The 23530-nt window shown below is 45.7% G+C and overlaps 1 protein-coding gene across 2 annotated transcripts in view; it reads right to left on the reverse strand.

Annotated features, from left to right (window-relative positions):
- CACNA1H (calcium voltage-gated channel subunit alpha1 H) overlaps positions 1 to 23530 on the reverse strand; it is a 231630-nt gene that overhangs the window by 26289 nt on the left and 181811 nt on the right. Inside the window, exons 12-25 of one of the 2 annotated variants that reach the window (XM_030483014.1) lie at positions 22762 to 22947; positions 22004 to 22121; positions 20267 to 20422; positions 15589 to 15679; positions 13243 to 13451; positions 11295 to 11729; positions 10510 to 10610; positions 9978 to 10101; positions 9771 to 9839; positions 9489 to 9673; positions 7324 to 7450; positions 6610 to 6735; positions 5816 to 5905; positions 4464 to 4656 (exon numbers count right to left, since the gene is read on the reverse strand). In XM_030483014.1, coding sequence (XP_030338874.1) covers positions 4464 to 4656; positions 5816 to 5905; positions 6610 to 6735; positions 7324 to 7450; positions 9489 to 9673; positions 9771 to 9839; positions 9978 to 10101; positions 10510 to 10610; positions 11295 to 11729; positions 13243 to 13451; positions 15589 to 15679; positions 20267 to 20422; positions 22004 to 22121; positions 22762 to 22947 — 2210 coding nt within the window. Of the gene's footprint in view, positions 1 to 4442; positions 4657 to 5815; positions 5906 to 6609; positions 6736 to 7323; positions 7451 to 9488; positions 9674 to 9770; positions 9840 to 9977; positions 10102 to 10509; positions 10611 to 11294; positions 11730 to 13242; positions 13452 to 15588; positions 15680 to 20266; positions 20423 to 22003; positions 22122 to 22761; positions 22948 to 23530 lie in introns of both variants that reach the window. The other variant, XM_030483013.1, reaches the window with a different exon arrangement.

Raw genomic sequence — 23530 nt, forward strand, 5'->3', positions numbered from 1 at the left:
AAAAGCATTTAGGTTGGCATTCCAATTGCTAGCTACAGCTCCTCCACTATTCTCCTCTGCGTGAAACATTAGAAAGCCCTAATGGGTTTATATGCATGCTTGGCACAGAGTAGCTTTATACCTGCGGCTGCCTGGAAAAATAAGCAAGATAGTTTGATAATTCCCTAGTTGGAAATACTGGGCAGATATGCCCAAACTTTTAGTTACAGCTCAAATATTTCTGCTAGATCCAGACATGGTTGTGGCATTTAAACACCACTGGTGCTGCCCACAACTGCTCCCATCTAGAGAAGACAACTTGCAGTCAGTGCTGTGAAAGGCATCTCTGCTGGGTCTTAAACCAAAACTGGCCTCTTCCTTCTAGAATGCCAGATGCTCAGTTCTGTGTTGGGAAATGCCTCAGAGAAACACAACTGTGACCACACTCATACAGAGTAGAAATCAGGAAAAAGCATTTATTTTCTGAGTTCTCTGATTTTGGGGTCTTCCCAGAGACCAGTGACTTGGTGACGTTACTGGAAAGCACTCTCTGCTCCCCAGCTTGGGCCTCCCCAGGCTGGGCCAGGCATTTCCAGCATTGCCTGCACTGCTTTCAGCACACACCATCACCCAGACCCCGCTCACAGCCTTTGGAGCCCCAGAGCACCGCCTGTGTGTGACCTGACATCGGGCTCTGCTCAGGGCTTCACAGCACAAACAGGAGGGTTGGATTTGGCCTTGTCTCCTGAATACAGAGCAGATGAAGCTGATCCATGTGGTTTTAATACAAAAATTCAATCTGGGGAGACTAGGTTTGGTCTGTGTCTTCTGAGAACCTCATTAAAAGGTTAGGAACTGCAGGACTGTTAAATTACACTACACGTATTCACATAGTAGATAGAGTGGATGGAGGTAGTGACTGTGTCAGAAAAATACTCTAGTTTATCTTGAATTTTTTCCTTCATATTTAATAGTACACTGTGTAGTTCTGCCTTGAAAACCACATCAAATGCATTTCTGCAGTGTATTCCAACCCCCTGCCCTGTTCTCTCATGTGAGCTAACTGGCAAGCCCAGTGCCTTCTTTCAGTGCTGAGTTTATTGTAGCCTGGTTCTGAAGCTGGGCTGCTCTCCTGGAACCAGCACCCTGCTGACATGTTGGGTCCATGTTTGGGGTAATGGTTGGACTTGATCTTAAAGTCTTTTCCAACCTAGTTGATTCTATGATTCTATGAGCTCTGCTGCTGGTGCTTCGAGTGCTGCTTGTTGCAGGAGAGGAGAGAGTCAAGGCATGCAGACAAGGGCTGTGGGGTGCCATCCTGTGCCAGTCCCTTCATGACAGTGGCCCTGATATGGGAAACAAGCAACTTATTGGAAAGGTCTGAGGTGGTGTCTAATAGTTGTGAGCTGACAAGGACCTTTCTGCCAGGTTCCTGAAAGTACCCCCAAAACAGGCACATGAAGGAGCTGTGTCCTGCTGCAGGGCTGTGTCCTCCATGGAGCAATCCCTCTGCCAGGCTCATAGCTCTGCACACAGGGTCCAAATCCTGGACCCAGCCTGCAAAGCCTGGGATTTGTACCCAGGGTCTGCTCAGATGAAAACATCCAGGTACTGATAAGCTGAGATGTAACCCATCTGCCTGCTGTGTCTCAATGATGTGTTTCTCTGTGTGTAGGTACCTACAAGATGCCCAAAGACCTCAATACACAGAAATACACACAGGGTTGCTACACACAGAGGACATTACAGACAGGAGGCAGGACACAAAGACAAGATGCCAGGCAGACAGAGCGAGTCCAGACGTGTTGCTCAGGTACATCAGTTGGCTATGGTGGATTTTACTCTTGTTAACAGCCCTAATTCTTCTTCCCCTTTATGGTCTCTTCAGGCCAACTGCTAGAAATGGCAACTGAAGCAAAAGCAGGGCTCTCTGTTAGGCTTCTCAATGTAGGCTCTTGTGCCCATCCTGCCCCATGGGGATTGGCCTCTCACCTGCTCCTCCATATGGGTGAGACACACAGCTCTGGGGCCCGTGGAAAGCATGTGTAGCATCCCATGCCTGCATGTGTACACAGACACTCCCCCCCAGAGACTCTGCCACACACAGATGGCACCAACCACATGTCACATCTTTCTGAGTCTGCCATGTTTTTTCACCAAATCCATCATGTTCTGAATTTATCCAGGAGGTGAAAACTTCTCCCATTTAAATAATAATTAAAATGCAAATAGTAACCTTCCAAAATGGGTATCAGACGTTTGATTGCACCTTGTTCGCGGGTAATATTTGGCCACCAAGCTGTCCATGCTGAACAGAGGTACGCAGGAGACCTCAGAGCCAGACGATCTGAGGTAACCTCCTGGAAGCCCAACACATGGCCAAATGTTTAGTTGCTATATTGGACTTGATCCCCTTCCAGAAAGCTGTCCTCCTCCCTGTGTGCTCTGCAGTGAAATGTTACAACCTGCATCTGTGCAATGCCTGGGCCTGAAGTATCTCCTTGACTCTCTCCTTCAAGATAGCTGAATAAAGAGGGGCAATGGAACAGTGTTCATCACTTTGACAGGGACTGGCTCTTCTTGGTGTCTAAGCACAGGCTGTAATAAGATTTACTTACTAATCAGGAACAGCAACTGGCTGTGGTGAAGCTATCCCTCCTTATCTATGCCCAGTCTATTTTGTCTAAAGATGTTTCTTGTTCTTTGTAAATAAGCTTTTTTTCTGCATATAAGCTTTGAGTTTATCTGAATGTCTTCTTGGGTCAGCAGATTGTGGGAGAAATGCTGCACAAGCAGGAGAACTCTTGAGAGCCTGAAACCGATTTTTTTTATTGTGCTGGAAATGCTGCCTTCAGGATTTCCACTTCTAATTCTAGCTGGAACTTCAAACTCAAAAACCAAGATGGGAAAAGGGAAATGAAATTGCATTTGAACTCTTCTAAATCTCTGAAGAGACTCAACGTCAGTTTGCAGCTGGCTGGTTTGGTCTAGATTTCATTCTAACCCAGCTACTTACCTCACAACTAGCTAAGATGAAATGGGCTTGGCCTTCACTGTGGTGTCAGGTCACTCTGTCACTAAGGCCCTGTGGAGACCATGGTGCAGACATTGAATGCTGAGGTGTGCCATGGCTCTAATAAAGAGGACCACAAGAGCAGGAAAGAAGCTGTGAGGGTTGGGTTTCTACTAGCAAACCCTCTGATTGCTATGTCCTTAGAGCCAGGCAAAAGACTATTTGATCTACCTGCAGTTTTCCCAGCTAAAAATGGATACCTATCACTTGATATTAGGGAAACAAGCAGCCATTTGTCACAGTGGTCCTTACAGGAGATCACACAGGGCAGCACAGTGCTAGGCAAAGAGCCACAGGACTCCTGCAGCAAGCAGGGCCAGAAGCATTCAAGCCTTATCCCTGACTAAGCTCATCTTTCATCACTGTGGCCAAGCCATGTTCTGTCACTTACTTCTAAAAATGCTTGCCAGCATCTAATGCAGGCTATTCCTGCTCACTAAAACTGGCTGGGAAGTCGGTGTGGCTGGTTTCCTGGCAGTTTCCCTGGGAATACCCACCAGATGCTATAGGCAGCTTGTCCCTGGCAGAGCCTGCCAAGGAGCAGTGGAGGTGAGAATTAATACATGAGAACCCCTGGGAAGGTTTGGGTCAGGAAAGGAGCACGGAGCACAAGCTCAGGTGTTTTTCTGGTCTGGTTTGATGGTCCCTACTAGATCCCCTGAGGAGGAGATTTCAGCTAAAGGCCTTCTGTTGCACTGTAATGGCCCTGCATTTGGCCAGTATTTCCATGTAGACTGAGTGCAAGGACAAACTGAGTCCCAGCAGCTCCCCCAGCCTGTGATGGGGCAAGCATCTCTTGTAATGGACATCTCCCAGAGAAGAATTTTCTGGACAGCCCCATCCTGGGGCTCCATTCCTCTCCCCAGGGCTGTGGGTTTGTTCATGCCCTCATGCAGCATGTTTGTGGCATGCGGGGCCATGCGCTAGGACTCTAAAAAGCATCACACTTATTTTGTCTAAGAAAAGAACTAATAAATCAAACCACCACCATCCTCAGATGCAAGCGGCACTTTAAGCCACTGGGCTACCCTTGGGACTGGCCTTCATGCACACAGTAAGCACTGAGCTGTTTACTCACTGCATCCCTCAGTCACACCGCAAGCTCCCGCTCGGTGCTTGGGACACCTTTGCCTTGCAGAGCATGACAGAGAGCTCTGCTTGGAGGAGGATTTCCTCCCCAGCCAGGTAAACAGGTAATGCTTTACTTAGGGCTTGTAGAGGACAATTCCAGGGTGTCGACAACCCAAGACTTAAGGTACCGCACTAAAGAGGTAACGAAACAAAACAGCGTTTTGAATCCCATGGAAACAAAACCAAAGGGAAATGAAAGTCTTGCTTTGGGAGCAGGCAGGGCTCAGAAAGATTTGGGTTTGTAATGCAATCTACCGACCAGACAGGTACATCTCCTTACTCCTGCGCTTTTTCTCCAGGCGTCTGAGGCGCTTCTCCTCCCGCCGCCGGGCCTCCTCCGCCTCCTGGTGCTGGCGGCACTTGTGGAAGTTCTCCACCACCACTCCCACAAACATGTTGAGCACGAAGAAGCTGACGATGAGCAGGAAGGAGATGAAGTAGAGAAGCATCCAAGGGTTATGGTTCTGGATGGGCTGGTGAGGTGGGGAATTAGAAAACAAAGAGAGAAGTTCAGCCTGGAGAAGAGAAGCTGCGTGGTGACCTCAGAGCAGCCTTCCAGTATCTGAAGGGGGTCTACAAGGATGCTGGAGAGGGACTCTTCATCAGGGATTGTAGTGATAGGATAATGGGGTAATGGGTTCAAACTGAAACAAGGGGAAGATACAAGGAAGAAGTTCTTTACTCTGAGAGTGGTGAGGCACTGGAAAAGGTTGCCCAAAGAAATGGTAAATGCTCCATCTCTGACTGTTCAAGGCCAGGTTGGACAGAGTCTAGTGTGAGGCATCCCTCCCCATGGCAGGGGGTTGGAACTAGATGATCTTAAGGTCCTTTCTAACCCTGTCTATTCTGTGATTCTATGATTCTAAGTGGCATAGACATGATGTGTGTAAGTCAGGGTATTGTAGCAACAAGACAGCACAGTACACTGTTGCGGGGAGGAGGAGAGGGCTAAGAGGAGTTAGGAGATTTTTCCCCAAACAGTTTCCTCTCATTCACTTTCTCACTGACTAGAATTTTACTTCTGTTGTAAAACCCACCCTAGCCTCCATAAGTGGGCTTACAGGATTGAACTGGCAGTTATTTCATACAGCTTAAAATAAATCTCAGTGGATGTACATCATCCCACCTGCGACATCAATTTAGTTAAAGATAGGCTCCAGCTTATTTTTATTTAGATGTGGGCTCATGGTTAATGTTTCTCAGTTGTTAAGAGATCTTCAGAAGCAGGAGAAAATTAGGTACAAAGTGTTACTGTAGCTACAATTGGGTACCACTCATCAAAGACTCTTGACTTCCCTTTGCAAATGCCACATAATACACAAACTTAATGTCTATTTCATAGCATTTCTGTTTTTTCCCCATTTCATGTGAGCTTGCTGTTATTCATCATGCTTTCTGTGAAGCTGCAGCGCAATTGCACATGTGGCCCTCCTCAAGTACCATCATCCAAATTAAAAACCCCATCAGTGCTTGTTTATGTACATGGTACTCAGTAGAGAACAGAAAACCTTGGCAGCCCAATACACAGTCAGTTTCTATAGCTCTGCTCCTTCCTGGGACTTCAAAACCACTAGAGTCACCCCAGCATGAGACTTGTGAGAGCAACACAGCTGGTCTCTGCAGTATATTTACCTGTTGGTCAATACCCACAGCATCCAAACCATCGTACATGATGTTCACCCAACCGTCTTTGGAGGAGAGGACAAACAAGGACATGAGGGCCTAGATGAAAATAAACAAACAGAAAAGCTTGGTCTTGCGTTTTAGTTGCCAGAAAATACAACAGACAACACTCAGCAAAACCAATGCACAGCTCAGAACACATCATCTGGCCTGGAGCTGCTGGAAAAATGCAACATATTGTGGCTGCTTTTACCTATTTCCATACCTGGCTTAAAAGAGAGTAAACTACAGCTGTTAACACTCCTTTTCTCTCACGTACAGGCTGACTTATGCCTAGACACATGGCCACCAGAGCATGATTAAAACAGTATTGCAGGCTGGCTCAGTATCATGGGGTTTTAAAAGGCAATAATATATCCCAGCTCTTCCTCTGGGCTGTCTTGCTTTTCAGCCAGTATATAACACCTTATTTTATTTCAATTGCAAACATAATAGGTAGAAGTCAAGAGACTAAAAGTGACAGTTGAGGTCCAGACATGAGGGACTGCATGTAAAAGCAGTAGCTTTAAGATAACACTCTCCTATAACCAAGGAACTGTATAATCCTAGGAAGCCTGGCTGCAGGAGATCAAGAGGTGACCTGATCCACTTTACCCAGTTAGGGTTGCTTCTGATAGGTGAATACCTACACTGTTCCTGGAAACTTCCTATGGACAAAGGTTCCACACCTGCCTCAAGCAATACATTTTAAGGGCTCATCCATTAAAAACTGGTACAGAAAATCCCTGCAGTGAAGGCTTTACCTGTCCCAAATTGTCAAAGTTGTACTTCCGCCGAACCCATCTGTAGCGAGCGTTGGTGCAGTCAGTCTTTGTAGTGATGTTTTTCACATCAGGCCCATCACAGTAGTAGAACTTGCCTTTAAAAAGCTGTATTTGAGAAGCACCAAAACAAAAAAAAAAAAAAAGCAAAAAAGAGGCTTTGAAAAGTCTATCCCCCGATTTATCTTTCATTTCCCTTAGCAGTTGTTTGTCAAGTTCAAATTCCTTTCCTTCCCTTCCAGCTCAGATTCCTGTCTTAACACACAAGGCAGGAAAACACCTCTGGTGAAACTTCAGACCCTGACATATTGTTGTGTATTGCCTCAGACACAGAAGGAAGGATGCTGTCTTGTTGGAAGGATGACAATCTTCTATACATCTTAGCACACAGAGCTAGGAGGGATCTTGGGAACGTGTGTTTTCCCACCCCTACCCTCAGACAGGCTTAGCTGGTGCTGTGTTGTTCATCAGGGAGGGCTGCTCTTCTAATTCTAGGAAGCCTCCAGTGAGCAGATGACAACCCCATCCCAGAGCATTTCTTCTAGGGCCTGGCTCTTCTTTCCTAACACCTAACTGAAATCTCCCTTTGGAGATATTTAAGCTCAGTACTTCCACCTTAACCCCAGGTGGTGAGAAAAACAGCTTCTCTTTTGCAGCAGTCACTTAGAGATGGCTGTGGGGAGGGAAATACTCTACCTGGACCCCTAAAATCCCAAAGATAATGAAGAAAGCACAGCAGATGAGGACAATATTCCCAATAGGCCTCAAGGAGGAGATCAAGGTTTCTACCACCAGCTTCAGACCTGGGGCTCTGCTGATGACTCTGGAAAAAATAGCAAAACAATAAAGGTTTTAATATGGTTGTTTTTCCTCCTCTGCTTGGGCTGCAGTAAAGCTAACACAACCCTCCTCTGCCTGCAGGCAGCATTCAGAGATGATCAGTGACTTATCTGGACAACCAGAACATTCACAGTCACATCGAATGGAATCAAAGAAGTGTAAGACACCCTGTCAGCAGAGTGCTGGGCAATTGCTTATGAGTAACAGTGAGGGGAGAATACTCTCTATAGGCAGAATACCACAAAGGATCCCACTATAGGGCTATTTATACCTCAGTCCAGAGAGCTGATCCTCTCTGAGGTCTCCCTGATCCAAGCAGAGGGGCACACACCAGGCAGGAGCCTGCTTCCTAACACAACATGTGTTAAACAGCTTCATAGTGGTACTAGAGAGCACGTCTTGTCCTCTTTCTACAGCCATAAGTGCTCTCCTGCCCTGCTGGTCTGGGCCTCAGGACAACTTCTCAAAGTCATTTCAGTTTGTTTCCTAATTAGTTCCTGCACTGCCTCTTGGCTAACAGCAACTTGTGATCAACAGCTCCACAGGCAAAGGGTCATCCCATTAAAGAGCAGCTTGCTGTGAGAGCACAGCCTGGAGCAGGTTTTGGGTATTATGGAGAACAAGTGTTTTGCTTTCCTGTATGAGTGCCTGGAGAGTGGCTCTCCCATGGGTGTCTGAGAAATGTGTTAGCACATGTAAGTGCAACCAGCCCAAGCAAGTTCTGGGAAGGGGTGTTTTTACTGAAGAACATCAAAGCTGTTTTTAAGAGGGGCCTGTAGAGGATATAAGTCCTTGCAGGTAGCCTAAGCTTGCACATCTAACGATGCTTCATGCCTGCCAGACACAGGGGAAAGAGGAGAGTTGTATGCTGCAGGGGCAAAGCTTTTCAATAGGGTCTTGTTTGGCAGCAAATGATGTGACAGTCTGAACTGCACCTACAAAGTGTTAGAAATAGTCCCTGGAGTAATCCTAGAAGAGGCTGTGTTAAGTGAAGCCATCATGAGAGGTGATGAATTCCTCTCTATTAATAGGATGTGGCCTACTTATTCTCAAAGACCAATTCCCTTTTTTCCCCTTAGGCTTACTTATTGCCCATGGCCTGATTTCTGTTCCTAGTTCTGTGTGTTAGGTGCCTTGAGGTGCTGCCAGGCCAAGGCTTGCCCAGGGTGGCTCCTGGTGAGCCAGCACTGCAAGGAGGCCCCGATGCCACCAGAAGAACAGAGCATGGGAGCAAGAGAGGAGACAAACACTCATGAAGTTACTTGTCACTAAGGAAATATGGAACAGCAGACAAATAGCTGTTGTTCTTGTAGTCATGGGCCCAAACAAAACTGGCTTTTCCTATTACTCTCATAAGCAAGCCTGTCTCTGGAGGTGTCTGTCTTATTTCCCCTGAAATTTAATGAAAAAGGCTTGCATTTCTTGCCAAGCAGGACAAAAACAGAACAGGAGCCATGAGCTGATAAAAATCCCCCAAGCATTAACACTCTTTGTTACTGCACAATAGTAAACAAAATACCAATTCTCCTTATTCCTTTTCTCACCTACTGAAAGCATCTCCCCTTCCTCCAGCTTGTTGAGAGCTAAATTGTTCTGCTGTAATGGGAGAGCAGGTAGAGATGCTGGAGCTCATCAACTTATTGTCAGTACCTGTTCAGCTGTAAATTCTCTCCCAGCCAACATGACCTCTTTGCTTGGGAATGACTTGAATAACAAGGAGTCACACTGATTTGTAAAATGGTGATAAAAATGCAGCATGGAGGAGGCATTCACAGCACCGACTGCCTGAGTATGATAACACCTCTCACTGCAAACTCCATCCGCTCTTTTCCATGCTGGAGAAGATGAAGTATAACTCATTTCGCTGTTTCCAAACAGTATTATTAGTTCAGAGCTCCCCAAAAGATGCTTCTACCCATAACTGTGGTCAGCTTTTTGTGTTATTAAGCAAGATCATGTGTTTTTTCAAACTCCGTGGTCTCTCAACACAAAGCAACTCAGCACCCTCTCAGTGAATGTACCTGAGAGGTCTCAAGGTCCTCAGAAGTCTCAACACACGAAGGACACCCAAGATCTTTGCTCCGCCTGCCGATGCCATGGAGACAATAATGTCAATGATAGATACAAAGACCAGGACTCCATCCAGGACATTCCAGCTGCTCTGCAGATAGGTGTTCTCCCCAGAGAAAAAGCCAAGAGCTACCACCTACAGCCAGGAGAAGAGAGACATTTAAATCTTCAGCCAGATCATAACTATGTCATGTTCTGGTTTTTGCCAGGCCTCGCTATGAAGATGCAATTACCTTAACCATCATTTCAGCCACAAAGATTGCAGTGAAGATGTAATTAGAAACACTTAGGAATATCCTCTCCTGTAACACACAGAGCAACAAAAAGAAGCAAGTTATTTAAAGAGGTTAGAAAACAACAAACATCTTTCATGTTGCAGGGTCTTGCCTACACAAGACTAAGATCTGGATGCTGGATCAAGGAGGAATTTAGGTACTCACCGTGCTGTGTGGGTCTATGTCTGGTCGCTCCAGTGCTATAGTGATGCAGTTAAGAAATATAAAGACCAGCACCACATGATCAAACATTTTGTGGGCAATGACCTTCTGGCACATCACTCGGAACCTACAGAAAGGGGAGCAACATATCTTTTAGATGTTTGGGTCAGTAAGAGACTCCCACCTGAATGGCACATCCTCAAACGGCTTTAGTAGCTGTGCCACCAGCATCAGCCCAGGTAGTGAGCACTCCACAAGCTACAGCCATTATTGTCAGTGCAGTGAACAAGATGTAATAACAGCTATTATTAATGCTGGTTAAACCACCCTTCTTCTTAGACAGGCATGGAGTGAACCATGCAACAATTCTACCCACAAATAACACAAAAAGTTACCTAAAAAACAGGAATTGGATTTCTAAACCTCTCAGCGCTGCTGCATCAGAGATGGATTTTCTCAAGGGAAGGCTGGCTAGAAATGTAGCATTCCATTACCACAAAAACCTGGTGGGTTGGCATTTCCCTGGATTTCTTACCGATTCTGTGGGGAAAACACGTAGAGGGACCAGTCTTCATGAGTCTTGCACCACTGTGGTTTGTAGGGCTCCAGGGCTTTGCGAATCCGGTAGCAGTAACTCTGGAATGAAAAGAAGAAACACCTTTTCTTCCTCTTTTATTTTCCTGCCTCTTCAACTTTCACAGTCCTTTTGTGAAAGGGGGCAGTACATGGCATTTCATAGTGCCTGAAGGCAGTCATGGCTTTTAGGACAGCTGTGGCAGGTGCTGTCACATTTGTCCAACAAACCAGGAGGAAAGGGGCTGCTGTACAGTGAGATATGAACATGACAAAGGAAGACTTCTAGGCAGGACTCATTTTGAGATCCAAAGTTCTGTCACAATCAAAAAAGCCTCAAGCAAGCAGGAAGTTAAACAGGAAACATTCTTTCTTGGTTTTCAAGCTTTTGGGATGCCAAACAGCTCTTGTGAGCAAAGACATTAGCTAGCTGTTGTGCCTACAGCTCATTTTTGGAGGCATCCCATGCCAGTGGGACAATCTCAATCAGTCCAAAAACCTGGCAAATGCATGCACATGCCCCTGCAGTTTTACCTTGTAAGAAACCACTGCAAAGGAACAGCCCAACCCATTAACTTAGGTAAAAAAAAACCCCCTTTGGGAACTGGAGGCCCATCCCTTGGATCTGGACTCATGTTGCCTGCACCAGCCTTTAGGCAATAACACATTTCCAAGCCGGATTTTTAATCCTCCCTGGAGTGAAAAAGCCACTTAATGCATGAACACCCAATTTTCCCCTCAACTCACATCCTCCATGTCATCCTCATAGTCCATAGCGTCCTCCTTGTGACCATCCACACGCAGGAAGAACTCACTGGGGACATGAACCATTTTGCCATTGCAGTCTTGGTACTCAGCAGGCAGAACAGCCACGGGGCTGATGCTGAGCGAGTGGCGCATGGTGGGCAGCTGGAGCAGCTCCGGCAAGTCCAAGGAGCTGCGGTAGTCCAGGGACTCTGCCCGGCGGTGCAGAGAGGGTCTGCTCACCGTGCTGGACTTGGCGTCATCAGAGTCATCATCTGTGCTGCCTTTCCCCTCCCCAGAGAGCAAGGACTCTCTTTCTCCTGACTGGTTCTTCTTCTTGAGGCTTGGGGCTCTGCCCAGGCTATTCCAGCTCGAGCGTCGGCTGCCCCAGTTGCTGCTGGTGCCCCAGTTGGCGCAAGGGGAACTGCGGAGGCTGGACTGAGAGAGGAGAAAGACATTTGAGGGTTTGGTTGCAGGAGAAAGACAAAGGATATGGCATTTTGAAGACGCTTCTTTTTGCAAGTCATGTCTCTCCCATCGCTCTGATTTCATCATACCTTGAGATGGGAGCCAAGCACCCTGCTAAGCCCACACTGAAGGTGCTCTTGAAGTACACCTGTAAGCACAGTTTCAATCCTCTGTGTTGTGTGACCTCCTACTGTCCTGGTAACAGGAACTGCATATAAAAACTGAACCCAAAGACATTATTGCTGAAGTGACATTTTCTTTCCTCACGTTCAAGTGGTTTCAGCCCACAACTTCCCTAGCTTCCAAAGGGGCTATGGCACCTGACACCTAAGTGTCTGTTGGGAATTATGCCCCTATTTGCATTACTTTCTCTTTAATTTGCTGCATAGGAGGTGGAAAAATGTTTCCTTTACAACAAATTTCTGGCACTGACCAGTGTGTCAGGGCACTTTGGCTGGCAGGTAATTGCCAGGATAAGAGCACTTCAGGTCAGAGCAGGAAAGCTAGAAGGAAAACTCTTTTTCCCTCCATGGCTTCCTCCTAGCATAAAACGCGGCAAACTGCCTATCTCCTCCTTCTCAGCGTTGGCCAGCTCTCCTCTGACTGCTTCATCTTCCTTTGGCTGGTGGCACTGATGTGCTCTCAGAGAAAGGATCCAAATGACAAACAACCCTCTCCAGCAACTCACAATCCCATGAAACCCCAAGGCAAACAACAGCCATCTCTATTTTCTTTTCAAAAGCATTACCTTGACTAAGCAGCTTACCAAAGGGGATAGTGGCTCTGTCTCTGCGTGAAGTGCTTTCACAGTCCGCTGCCTTGATTTGAACATGATATTGCAGTTACAGAGCAGAGGAATGGGATAGATAAGCAGCAGCAAAAATCCACTTTGTCTATTAACTCTGGTCCCTCTGTTTTCATAGAGCTGCCCTCCCACTCCCCTGTTGCAGGCAAAATGCAATCAGTTGCCAAAGCAGTCAGTTCCAGCCAGATGTCTGCTCCGTGAGCTGTGCCTGGCAGCAATCGGTCAGCTCATACCTCTGTTTCCCCTCCAACAGGGCTGGAGCTCAGCTGCTGTGTTGGTAAGGACAAATGCTTCATTTCCCTTGATACAAAGCAGGTTCAAGATGCAACTCTAAAATACTGTGGGGGGAAACTGGCCTCATCCTCACAGGAAAACTTGACAGCTTCTCCATGACACCACGAAACGGCCAGTGTGGATGGCAAAGATACTAGGCAGGAAAACACTGAATCCCAGTACATCCCTCTCTCCCCTTTTCATATAGTCACTGTCCTTGACTGTTACACTCCCCAGCACAGCACACCCATTCATTTCGCCCTCTTGAATCTGTCCTCCTCCTGCCTTTAAACATACCTCTCACCTCCATCCACCCTCCTTTGTATTTTCCAGCAATACGTGTGTGCACATCATCTGTGCTGCTTGCAGGCACCTGAGGGAGAGCTGTTAGCAATAGGAACATACCAAGGACTTCTGGTCGTAGCTCAAGGGCTCTAGCGAAGCATTACTCCCTCTCCTTGAGTCCACAAAAGTGTGCACTGGATCCATGTGTGGGGAACACTTTGGTGTGGGCATTGGCGTGGCAGCAGTGCGCATGATGATAGGAGGGGGCATGCTTCCCCTGCCCTCCAGGTGTCCGTTTGGGGTGACAGCAAGTGAGTACATCTTCATCTCTGGAGAGAAGGGGAGAGAGAAGAAGAGATGAATGCTCAGCTACAGAAATCACTCTTCAAAAGGGACATTGTTCCCTGGGTCTTCTGGGAACTCTGCCAAATGGAGATGGAATGTTGTGGGCAGTAAGATCACTCTCAGCATGTTGAAAGGCATAAGGTAAATGTCACAATCTTTTAAGAGGTCTTCAGCCCTGCCTGGACTTGGAACTCATTGTGCCTCCAAAGGAAGCTGCTTTTGCTCACTGTTTCTAGGGATTTAGAGAGTGAAGCTACAGTTTGGGGCAACTGGGAGAGAGTTTCCAGTGAAAGGATATTGATGACTGGCTAAATTCACCCTGGGAAGTTACTCTCTTCTCCTTCTCATATAGTCTTGCACAGAGATTTTTACACAGTTCTGATGTGCTCTAAGTTCCTTCATGGGGAAGGCACTAAGTGAACATTAGTCATTGTCTTTAGTCATCTGTTCAGGGGACAGGAAATGGAAGTTGCTTTTACACATCCATTTGTCTAGAAGAGTAAACCTCCTGTAACAGAGAAATCTAATGGCACATCTCTGTGGTAATTGCAAAAAGCATCTATTTTAGCTGTATGGCAACTTCAGACTGCAAAAATGGTATTCATGCTGAAGACAAACCAGACATAACACCTCCAGTGCCATAATACTCCAAACCAAAAGCCTAATCTCAAACACAAAACTAAAGTTGACTTAGCTCCTATTTTACTGGGCTTAGTGGGTTGTGGTTTAATAACTTCAGGATCAGTCTTAAGAAGGGGGAAGGATGGGAGCATCCGTGCCCAGCAGGAGGGAAGTACAAGTCTACAGTGAGAAACTCAAGTGAGTGCATTACCCCTGCTGTTTTTCTTCCACTGGCTGCCTTCGTAACTCTGTGTGCTTCTATTGTATCATCTGTTTAGTTGCTGGCTTGGGCACAAATACCTGATCTGCACTACAGAAGTCTGTGGGAACAATGCCATTCACTTTGAGGGGTGGAAGATCCAGCCCAAAATGTGCTAATCTGCAATACAAGTGCCTCTTGCCAGAGTATCTATTTACAGACCAACAGCATTATGACAGAATTGTTAATGTCTTCATGCTGTTTAGTCACTGGTTGGCACTTGTGAGACTTAGGGAGACGCACAATTACTCATGGAATTTCGGTTGAAGGCAAGTTCAGCCCTGTCGTCTATTCCTGTATTACCTGAGAAGAGGTGACAATATTTCTTTCCCCTAGAACTCTCTTCTTAATTGAAGCTGCTCAGCAAATAGTTGGTGCAAATTTGGCACATAGTTGGTGCTGTGGGTTCCTTGCCACCTATTTGCAATGGACATTCATGCGGTCACTTGGTGTTTGCAATTTGTTGCTTCACCTGCAGGCTGAGCAGCTCCATCACCTTGCTGTGATCCAGCTCTGTCTCAGCTTCCCCAACAAATTACTCCTTCCTCAGCTGAATTCCATCTGTTCACCACAATCAATATAATTTCCTTAGCTGAAATGAATCCTGGTTTAGAAGCACTTAAAGCAATCCTAACGAGAGCCCAAACTGAGAATCAAAGTACAGAGGAATTAAACTGGCTCCTGTTCACCATCAATACTATTCAATCTGTGATCCCTTCCTGTCCACTATCTGGTTGCAAACTCTACAGAGTGAAGGCTGTCACCTACCACTGCATGTTTATAGCACACTAGTACAATGTGGCCTTACCTCAAATCAATTGCCAGGCCCTCCTGTAACACAAATGAACAGCAACATTCCCATCAAACCTCACCTAAATGCATTTGTGTGAGAAATCAAAAAGAACATGATTGATTAGAAAAGCTGCTGAGAAGTAGTGTGTGACTGTTGCTGTCAGCAAAGCATTCTGTGGGAATGATACAGAAGAAATGAGGAGACATATCTAAATATTCCAGTGTAATTTAAATTAGGAAAACAGCTGTTTAAAGGAAATCTCCGTGCTCATTTAGCTTCCTTACTCTTTTTGCATGTTAAGAGCTGCTCTCTTAACATAGCTATCAGATCTATTGCCACATTAAATGAATTCTTCCACTTTTCCCTGTTATGTTTCTACAAAAAGATGACTGTGGAAGGAGAGTTGTAGCTCTCAGTTTCCCAGGAAAATGCAGACACAAAATCCTACCTGTTGCTCGGAGGTCTTTTAGCTTCTCAAAATCATCATCAAAGTTGGCAGATGTCTTGTCCTCATCTGTGTCTGACCTATTCGCATCACCCTGCAGAGAGGAGAAGGATAATTAACAGACCTGGTTCCTTTAAGCTTCAGCACAAAGGCCATTTGGGTTACTTGGCAGCTCAGAGACACCTCAGCTCCCCATGGTCATTCTAAGTGTGGCCCCAAGAACCAGGAGGGCAGAATGCCAAATTCCCTCTGACACTCCCTGGGGAATGACCCCAGGTAAGTCCCTTTTGCTTGTTTTGCTTCATTTTCATACTTGGACAGACAGGATGATGTTGTGACTCCTGTTCTTGCAATATCATTGTGTTTCCTACACTGTGCAGTGTATCCCAAGGGAGAACACAAAAGTGCAGCTAAGAAAAACTGGCATTGTGGAGTTCCATATTTGCACTCTCCATCATCCCAGCTGAAAACACTTAGGTTTTAATGTCAAAGGATGGTGAAGGGGTTTTCTTCTTGATCTGACAGCACTGTAAAGTTGACTTAAAGCTGAAAACCCAGCCCTGACTTGGTTTCTTCAATGCTGGCTGGCAATCGAGATTGTACTGGGAAATCTCTTGGCGACACTGAAGCTAAGGCAGAAGGGAATGAGGCCAGCTTGCCTGGCAGCACAGCATCATCTCAGGACACAGAACAGCCAATCACCCTCAGACTGGCTTTTCTCCTGGAAGTCCAGTTATTTTTCCCTTCCATACATATCTACCTCTGCTACCAAAAATAATCAGCCTAAATAATGTACAAGTACGGAACAGAAGAGCTATGGTCAGGTTCTCCTCTACTGGGGGAGGCCTGCAGAGAGGAGAGGTTCCAGCAGGCTGTCAGCATGACTCTGCCTTGATCCATCAAGACTGCAGAAAAGCTGTGCAAATTGAGAGCAAATGGTTGGATTAAAGCAGCTGATCCCAGAAAAAGGAGCACAGCTCCTTAACTGGTGCTTGAACAAATCACCAGGGTTCCTAGAGACATGGTGCTGAAGTGGCAGTGGACTTCATTTCAGCTGTGATGTACTGCTGACTGGTGCAGCCAACCAGCCAAGGTGACTGAAAGGCTTAAGCTCCCTTAGTCATCTTCTCTGGTTTGGAGCAAAAACACTAGTGCAGAGTAGATGAAAGACCTGCATAGTTTTGGAAGGTTTCTCTGCTTTTCTATGCTCTGGCATAGATTCCAAATGACACAGGAACAATGTAAACACAAATACGCAATTATGGTCCTGTTTGAAGTCTGGCTGTTTGTTGCACTAAGCACAAATGTACTAAAAATGGTTTTGTGGCCATTTAAGCCTATTCTCTTCTAGGGATACTCCTGCCAAACTTGCTCCACAGGCAGATCAGAACCTGAGATCAAGCTGAGCCTGTGTACTGTGATTCACAGTCCAATCCGTAGTGTCCTTTTTGAGATGCTGTTGATGGTTTAGAGCTTAGAGCAGCTCTAATGTGCACCCTCTTAGCTGCACAAACCTCCCAGGAGTCACTTTCCATCTAACTAAAAGAAACACCTGAGCAAAGGGAAGAGAAATGCACCTCAGTGTCTTCTAAAACTTCTAAGAGCATCACCCTATAAGAAGACAAAGAGGTCAAAACAAGAATTTTTGCCATATTCCCAACATCGCAACAGAACCAGGCAAAAGAAAACCCAGCTCCACTGATACTACTTCCTGGGAGTTGTCCAACGAGACTGTAAACATCTTTGGTTTACAACCAAGCTAAGTTATACATTTCTAAGTGTAACACTTGAACTGAGCCGTGGTAGCTGAAATACAGCTCTGAGAAGGGTTTTCTATAGCACAGCTAATACCTCACTATGAGACAACTGACAAAGGCCATAAGCTTGATGTCAAGATTTATAATTAATGGAAGTAGAGAGCAAAATGTGCCCTGCAAATGTCATGCCTGTGGTTGCTGGCCTTTTCAGAGGCAACCCTGAGTGAATAATACAAGCTTTGAAAACTACTGCTTACACACATTTAAATCATGGGCTGTAACAGCTCCAAAAGGAGCCATTAAGCTTGAGCAAGAAAACGACAGCTATTGAGCAAGGTCTGTAATCTTGCACTCAGAGGGTATTGCACGAGGCTGCCCATTTCTGCCTTCACATTAGCAGGTGATCCAGCCTCCAAGAGGGCAAGTAAGGAATGGGATCTGTATTGTACAAAGAGACCTGCAAGCTGCCAGGTTGCAGAAGGGAAAGAACTTTCTTCTGCCTTAAAGCAATCAGGAAAGGATGCAAACTGCTGTATGAGGGCTCTTTGTGCCTAAATGGAAGATTCCTTAAGCAGGAGCAGTTCCCGGTCAGCTGGGTCACACACAGAGTGGTTATTGTCTGTTTGGGTTTCCCTGGCTTGTCCTCTTTTTACCCCCAATTTGCTGGTTGGTGGAATCTGAGGGTATGTGACATATCTGGCCACTGAATACTCTGAGCCACCACGTGGCTTATGGTATGTTACCCATAGGTATTGGTTCCTTCTGCATTCAGTTTAGGAAAATCCATTACTTTAGCACATCTCTAGTCTGCTACAGCCTGTGTCATTTTCTAGCAGGATTGAGTTTGAGCACAACCTCTCTGCATACAGCTACAATGCTCCTAGAGGAATATCTCTTCTGGGCTGGAAGATGGCATCTACTGCAGAGCCTGTACAAATAGTGGCAATTCCTTTGTTTTGGTCTTATTAGGTTGGCAGCTAAAATGTCCACCTCCATGTGCCACAGGTTGCACTAGAACCAGATGTAAAGGTGTTAAAGTATCCAGAGCAAAGCTGGGAGGTGCTGAGATCAGTGACACTGAGAAAACGACAGCAATTTGGAAACAAGCAGTGTCAGCACAAGCTCTAGTCATCCACACATGCAATACGGGCTTGTTCTTGGAAAAAGACCTTCTTGGTCTTCCTGGTAAGCTGTGTTGGATCTTCAGGGCATAGAACACATTGTACAAGACATTAAAATGCCCACTAATACAGTGCAGAGGTGTTTATTTTGAAAGCAATGAGCTTTGTGTCTTCTTCTCCTTGTGTCTTCTCTGTGTGTGCAGGTGGCACTCACCACCCTCAGCATCCATGAAACAGCCCTGAGTGATGTAGATGAGGGTTGCTGTTTCCAAACTGGTGCTTGGCTCCTGTTGTTTCAATTGATGTTCCTCTGTTAGTGCTGTGAGGAACCTGGAGGGATGTTTTAACAGCAAATCTCCACATACATCCTTGAAAGACACAAATGTGGCTGTGCTGGCTTCAAGGAATTTTTGGTCCATGAATATTTCAATTCTATTCCATGGTCAGTGAAGGTTGGTCTGAGTGTGGTCAGGTTGGTTTGAGTGTAATCTAAACCCTGCAGATGAGAGCACGACACCATTTCTGGGGGAAAAATGACAAGTAGAAATAAAATATCCTATAAAAGATCATTTCTTTCTCCTCTTTCCCTTGGGAAGCAGTGAAAACTGAAGCCATTTTCTCATTTCCTTTCTGAGTGTGTGTGTCTCTGAAGCCAATCTGGCACTGAGCAAACTTGCCCTTCTTGATGGTTGAAGAAATAAAGAAGTAATAATTAATAAAACCCCAAAGCATGACATAAGCCCCTTTGATGCCACTATTCTCTGCTTTAACAGGGACTGGCTGAGTTTTGCTAAGTCTCAAAACCATTTCCAGTTGCTGGGTAATACATATACGCACATAAATTGTTACGTTTACAACCAAACCAGACCATCCTCACTTTAAATCTCCCCCAAATGGACTTGCTGTGATCTGAAAGGCAGATGGAGAAGAGCAGCACAGGGCAAGGGATAGCTGGTTTCACTCTCTCAAGATGCTGAAAGCAGATCTAGAAGGGACTTGAAAGTGGTGAGGAAAATGTAGGAGGCTGCAGAGCCCCCCTCTCACACCAGTACTATAGCACTTACACCACTCACACCAGTGAGGGCTGCTGCTCTGGATCATGTGGCACAGGGTTGCCTGCACAGCTGCTGATGTTCCTGCCTAGTTCACATCAGGACATGGCATATCATTTCTCTAATTCTTTCTATGTGAGATGAGATGCTGCAGTTTATCCTAAGTTCCCTGCTGACTGATCTCATATAGACATTATTTTCAGGTGCAGGTAAAAATCTCTTTAGCATTTCCATGTCCTACATCATCTAAAGTATCTCAAACTTTAATGTTTGTCACCTTGCAACACAGCTTTTCAACAGCTGGGCTATTAGCCTCAAATAACGCATAAGGGACAGAGTCACAAGGAAAGGCCTGGTCTGAGAACCAGTTCACATTGAACCTGGTCCCCACAACTAGCAGTGGCTACACTGAAGGCCTGAAACCCACCATAATGAAACACAAAACCTAGGACGTATGGGAGATTTGGTGAGTTAAATCAATCCTAAATAATTTCCTCTAGGTCATACAACAGATCCTGCAGCAGATCAACCAAAGTGTTGGTCTCCTAAGTCCCATGCTAAGCCCAGTGGGTCTTATTTGCAAAGAGAGAGTCACAAGAGCTTCACATGCCCAACCCAGCTCATCTATACCCCTCAAGTTTAAATTCAGGGCTGCTTGCACGGGTACACATTTGTGGTGACATACATTCATCCCTACACACTCACCTACACGTGTCTCAGTGTTCTCCCTCGCTCTGCTCAGATCTCTTACCTCTGCCTGGAAGCCTTCTACCAGGATGGCAACAAGAAGGTTGAAGAGCACGTAATTGCCAAAGGTCATCAGGGCCACAAAGTAGAGTGCTGCCCATGAGGATGTAGATGCCATCCCATTGTACAGGACCACGTTCCAGTCCTCTTGAGTGAGGATCTGCAAAAAGGTGAAGGGAAAGACTCTCTAATTACTCCACTCCTCTCATACACAGCAGCTGCATTCAGACACTGACTCATCCATTTCTTCTTCTCCTTTTGACCTTTTCTGAGCATTAAGCATTAGCAGGTCTCATGAAGAGAGACAGTAAAACATTCCTTTATTTAGATCTTTGCATGTGAGAGCTGTCTCCTGGCCCAACTTCCCCTCTCTGCAGGAAGATCTAGCACGCTGCTGCCCACAGAGATGACTAGTTCAGATCCTAGCTATGGTAGCATGAAGGATGCAGTGGTACAAGTCCCATTATTTGGTGGTGGGATTGCCTTTGACAACCATCAGAAGATAACAGACCTGAGGCTGGGCTGCTTTTTATATAAGGCATCTGGAGCTGAAGGAAAGGGTAAAGGACATGATATTTGATAGGATAAATGACATTCGGGGGCTCAAGAAACTCAGGGATGCAAAGTGGTTTCCATTAGGAAAAAGCACTGACAAGCTAGGCAAAAAAATATACATCTTTGCAAAGCCTTGCTCCAAGGGACCTTCCTCAGGGATTCCCACTTTCCTGGAGCTCAGAAGTCCTGACACCTAAGAAAAATGGATGACAGATTCATGCTCCACATCAACTCATGCTTACAATGAAATGGTCTCTAACCCTCCTAAAAAAGAGGGTCCTTTGGGGACAGGACTGAGTCATGCCACTCACTAACCTTCAAGGGATGCAGGACTAAGCCCTTGTGCTCAGAGCCAGCCCTGTTTCCCAAGAGACTGTTACAATAAATGCAGAAATCTGTATTTATGCTGGTAAAAGAAAAATGTGGCGCTGTGAGATTAATGCTGATTTATTCCTTGCTTCTTTTTAAGAAGGAAAACTTTGGGATAAGTTTTATTCTTCACAGTGAAGACTCTGGACTTGAATCATACTGTGGTGAACATCTACTCTGCATTCAGAAACTTAGCTTAACACTGTTCCATTGTGCTCCACTTGCTGTACTTGAGCTCTAAAGACTGAGCTTTTAAACAGAAAAGACTAATTTTTATGTTTAGGATGTCCTGGAAATAGCAGCTTATTGCTCCATTGTGGAATATGCCAGTAATTTCAAGCACAGAACAGATTTTGTTTGCAGAAGAAACAACTATTTTATATAAAGAATCCCCCAGCATATAGAGCCAGAACCTCCAGCCCTGAGTTGTGACAGTATCTGTCACTCCCAGTTAGATGAAACTGTGTGCAAAGTGCATTTTTAGGGGATGAAGGCAAGTAAGGAGACACAGATCTACAGTACAGGACAGTAGACTGTGGGTCTTGATCTTACTGACTTATGAAAGGACAATAAGGGTGGATTTCCAGGCTTTCTCAGACTTTACTTTTACTGACAACAGATCTGCACAGTTATGATTTTGCTTCTCTATCAGGGTTTATAGAGACCAGCTAACCCAGAAGCACAATCACTTTGCTCTATTAACTCTGCAGTGCCATTTCAGTCCAAATTTGACACCTACTAGAATAGTTTTCCTTAAGAAAGTAAACTAACTTCTCCAGGTGGTCACATGAAACTTCCCAGAGGATCCAGAGCTTACCTGAAATACAGTCACAATGGCCCAAAGTAAGGAATCAAAATTCTTTCGATCTGGAACTGTGTCTCCTGTATCAGTTTTCAGGCTGAACTTGCATCCAAAAAGATGCATGCCAAGGATGCTAGAGTGGGAAAAAAGACAGAAGAAAGACATTATTGTGTGAAATATAGTTGCAGGGAGGATTGCAGTGATTTCTTAGATACTTTTCTATCCCCAGTGTTTTGTGTGCCAGTGACATGTCCCAGGAAGAAGCTCTGCTCCATCACTGATCAAACCCTGCCCTTTGGTTCTTCTGTGTCACATTTCGTTACGATTATCTACACTGAAGTCAAATCAGGGATCTCCTTTGTCTGGAAAATGACAAATCACATTGCCAGCTCCTTAATCCAACTGGTTTCCAAGAACAGGACACTGAGAAGCATTATAGGGTCAAACAGACAGAAATCTTGGAGTCTGTACAACATCCATCTCAAATGCAACACTGCTAGACTCCAGTTACTGACAGCTTCCTGAGACACAGCTAAACGAGCCTCCCAGGAATTCCAGAGGAAATGTTGCTTGTTTGTGTACTTCACTCATCTATAGAATCACAGTACTGCATGCAAAGCTGAGACTGAAAAGTCTGCTGAGTGTCTGCTTGTCAGTCTATTGTGAGCACTTCTGTCACGTAGGCAGCCTACAAAATGCAGTGTATTATTGCTCTGACCTACGTATTACTTCAGCAAGCTGAACAAGTACTTGAAGAGCAGCTGCAGCTGTACCTGAAGATGAAGATGAACAGCATGAGCAACATGCAGAAGGTGGCTACGTTGTCCATGGTCTTCATCAGGACCACGAGCTGGCGACGGAGGGCGGGCATGAAGCGCACCAGTTTCAGCACCCGGAGCAGCCGAAAGGTTCGGAGCACAGAGAGGCCTCCATCCGACTGACCGATGATCTCCCACACACTGCAGGAACACCAGAAGGACAAGAGCTAAAAGCAGCAGTTCTGTACTGTGAAAGCCTTAGGCAGGCTGGTTTCTTACAGGGTGTCACACCACTGGAAGCTCTAAAGGGGTAGTTTATCTGCCTACTTCTTTCTTGCATCTGAAAACCACCTTCGCTTCCCAGCTGTGCAGATCCACGTGCACATGCACAACCTACATCCTTTATACGTGGTTTCTTGAGTCTTTAATTCCCTTACTTTCTGTGGCTCTTCACAGCACAGCATGTCTCCTGCTGGTCTGCATCACTACAATCTGTCACAAAATATGGATCACAGTTTTGTACCAAGCTGATCTCCAGAGGGATTTACATTTGTTGACAGGGGTTGGTTTGATCAAGCCACAGACTGGCCTTTGCTCTGGGCCTCTATTGCTTCTCCCTTCTCTCAATCAAAGGGATGGGCCAACTGAAGCTAAGAGCACTCTCCTGGTTTACACCTTCTGTGTCTCCCTTGACTTCTCTGCCCCAAATTACTGACCGAGGGGTGAACAGCACCCCTAGAAAGAATCCCAGCACAGAGAGATGCTGTACAAGCTTCTCACCCAC

This window comes from Strigops habroptila, chromosome 4 (assembly GCF_004027225.2).
Source record: "Strigops habroptila isolate Jane chromosome 4, bStrHab1.2.pri, whole genome shotgun sequence".
Lineage (NCBI taxonomy): Eukaryota > Metazoa > Chordata > Aves > Psittaciformes > Psittacidae > Strigops > Strigops habroptila.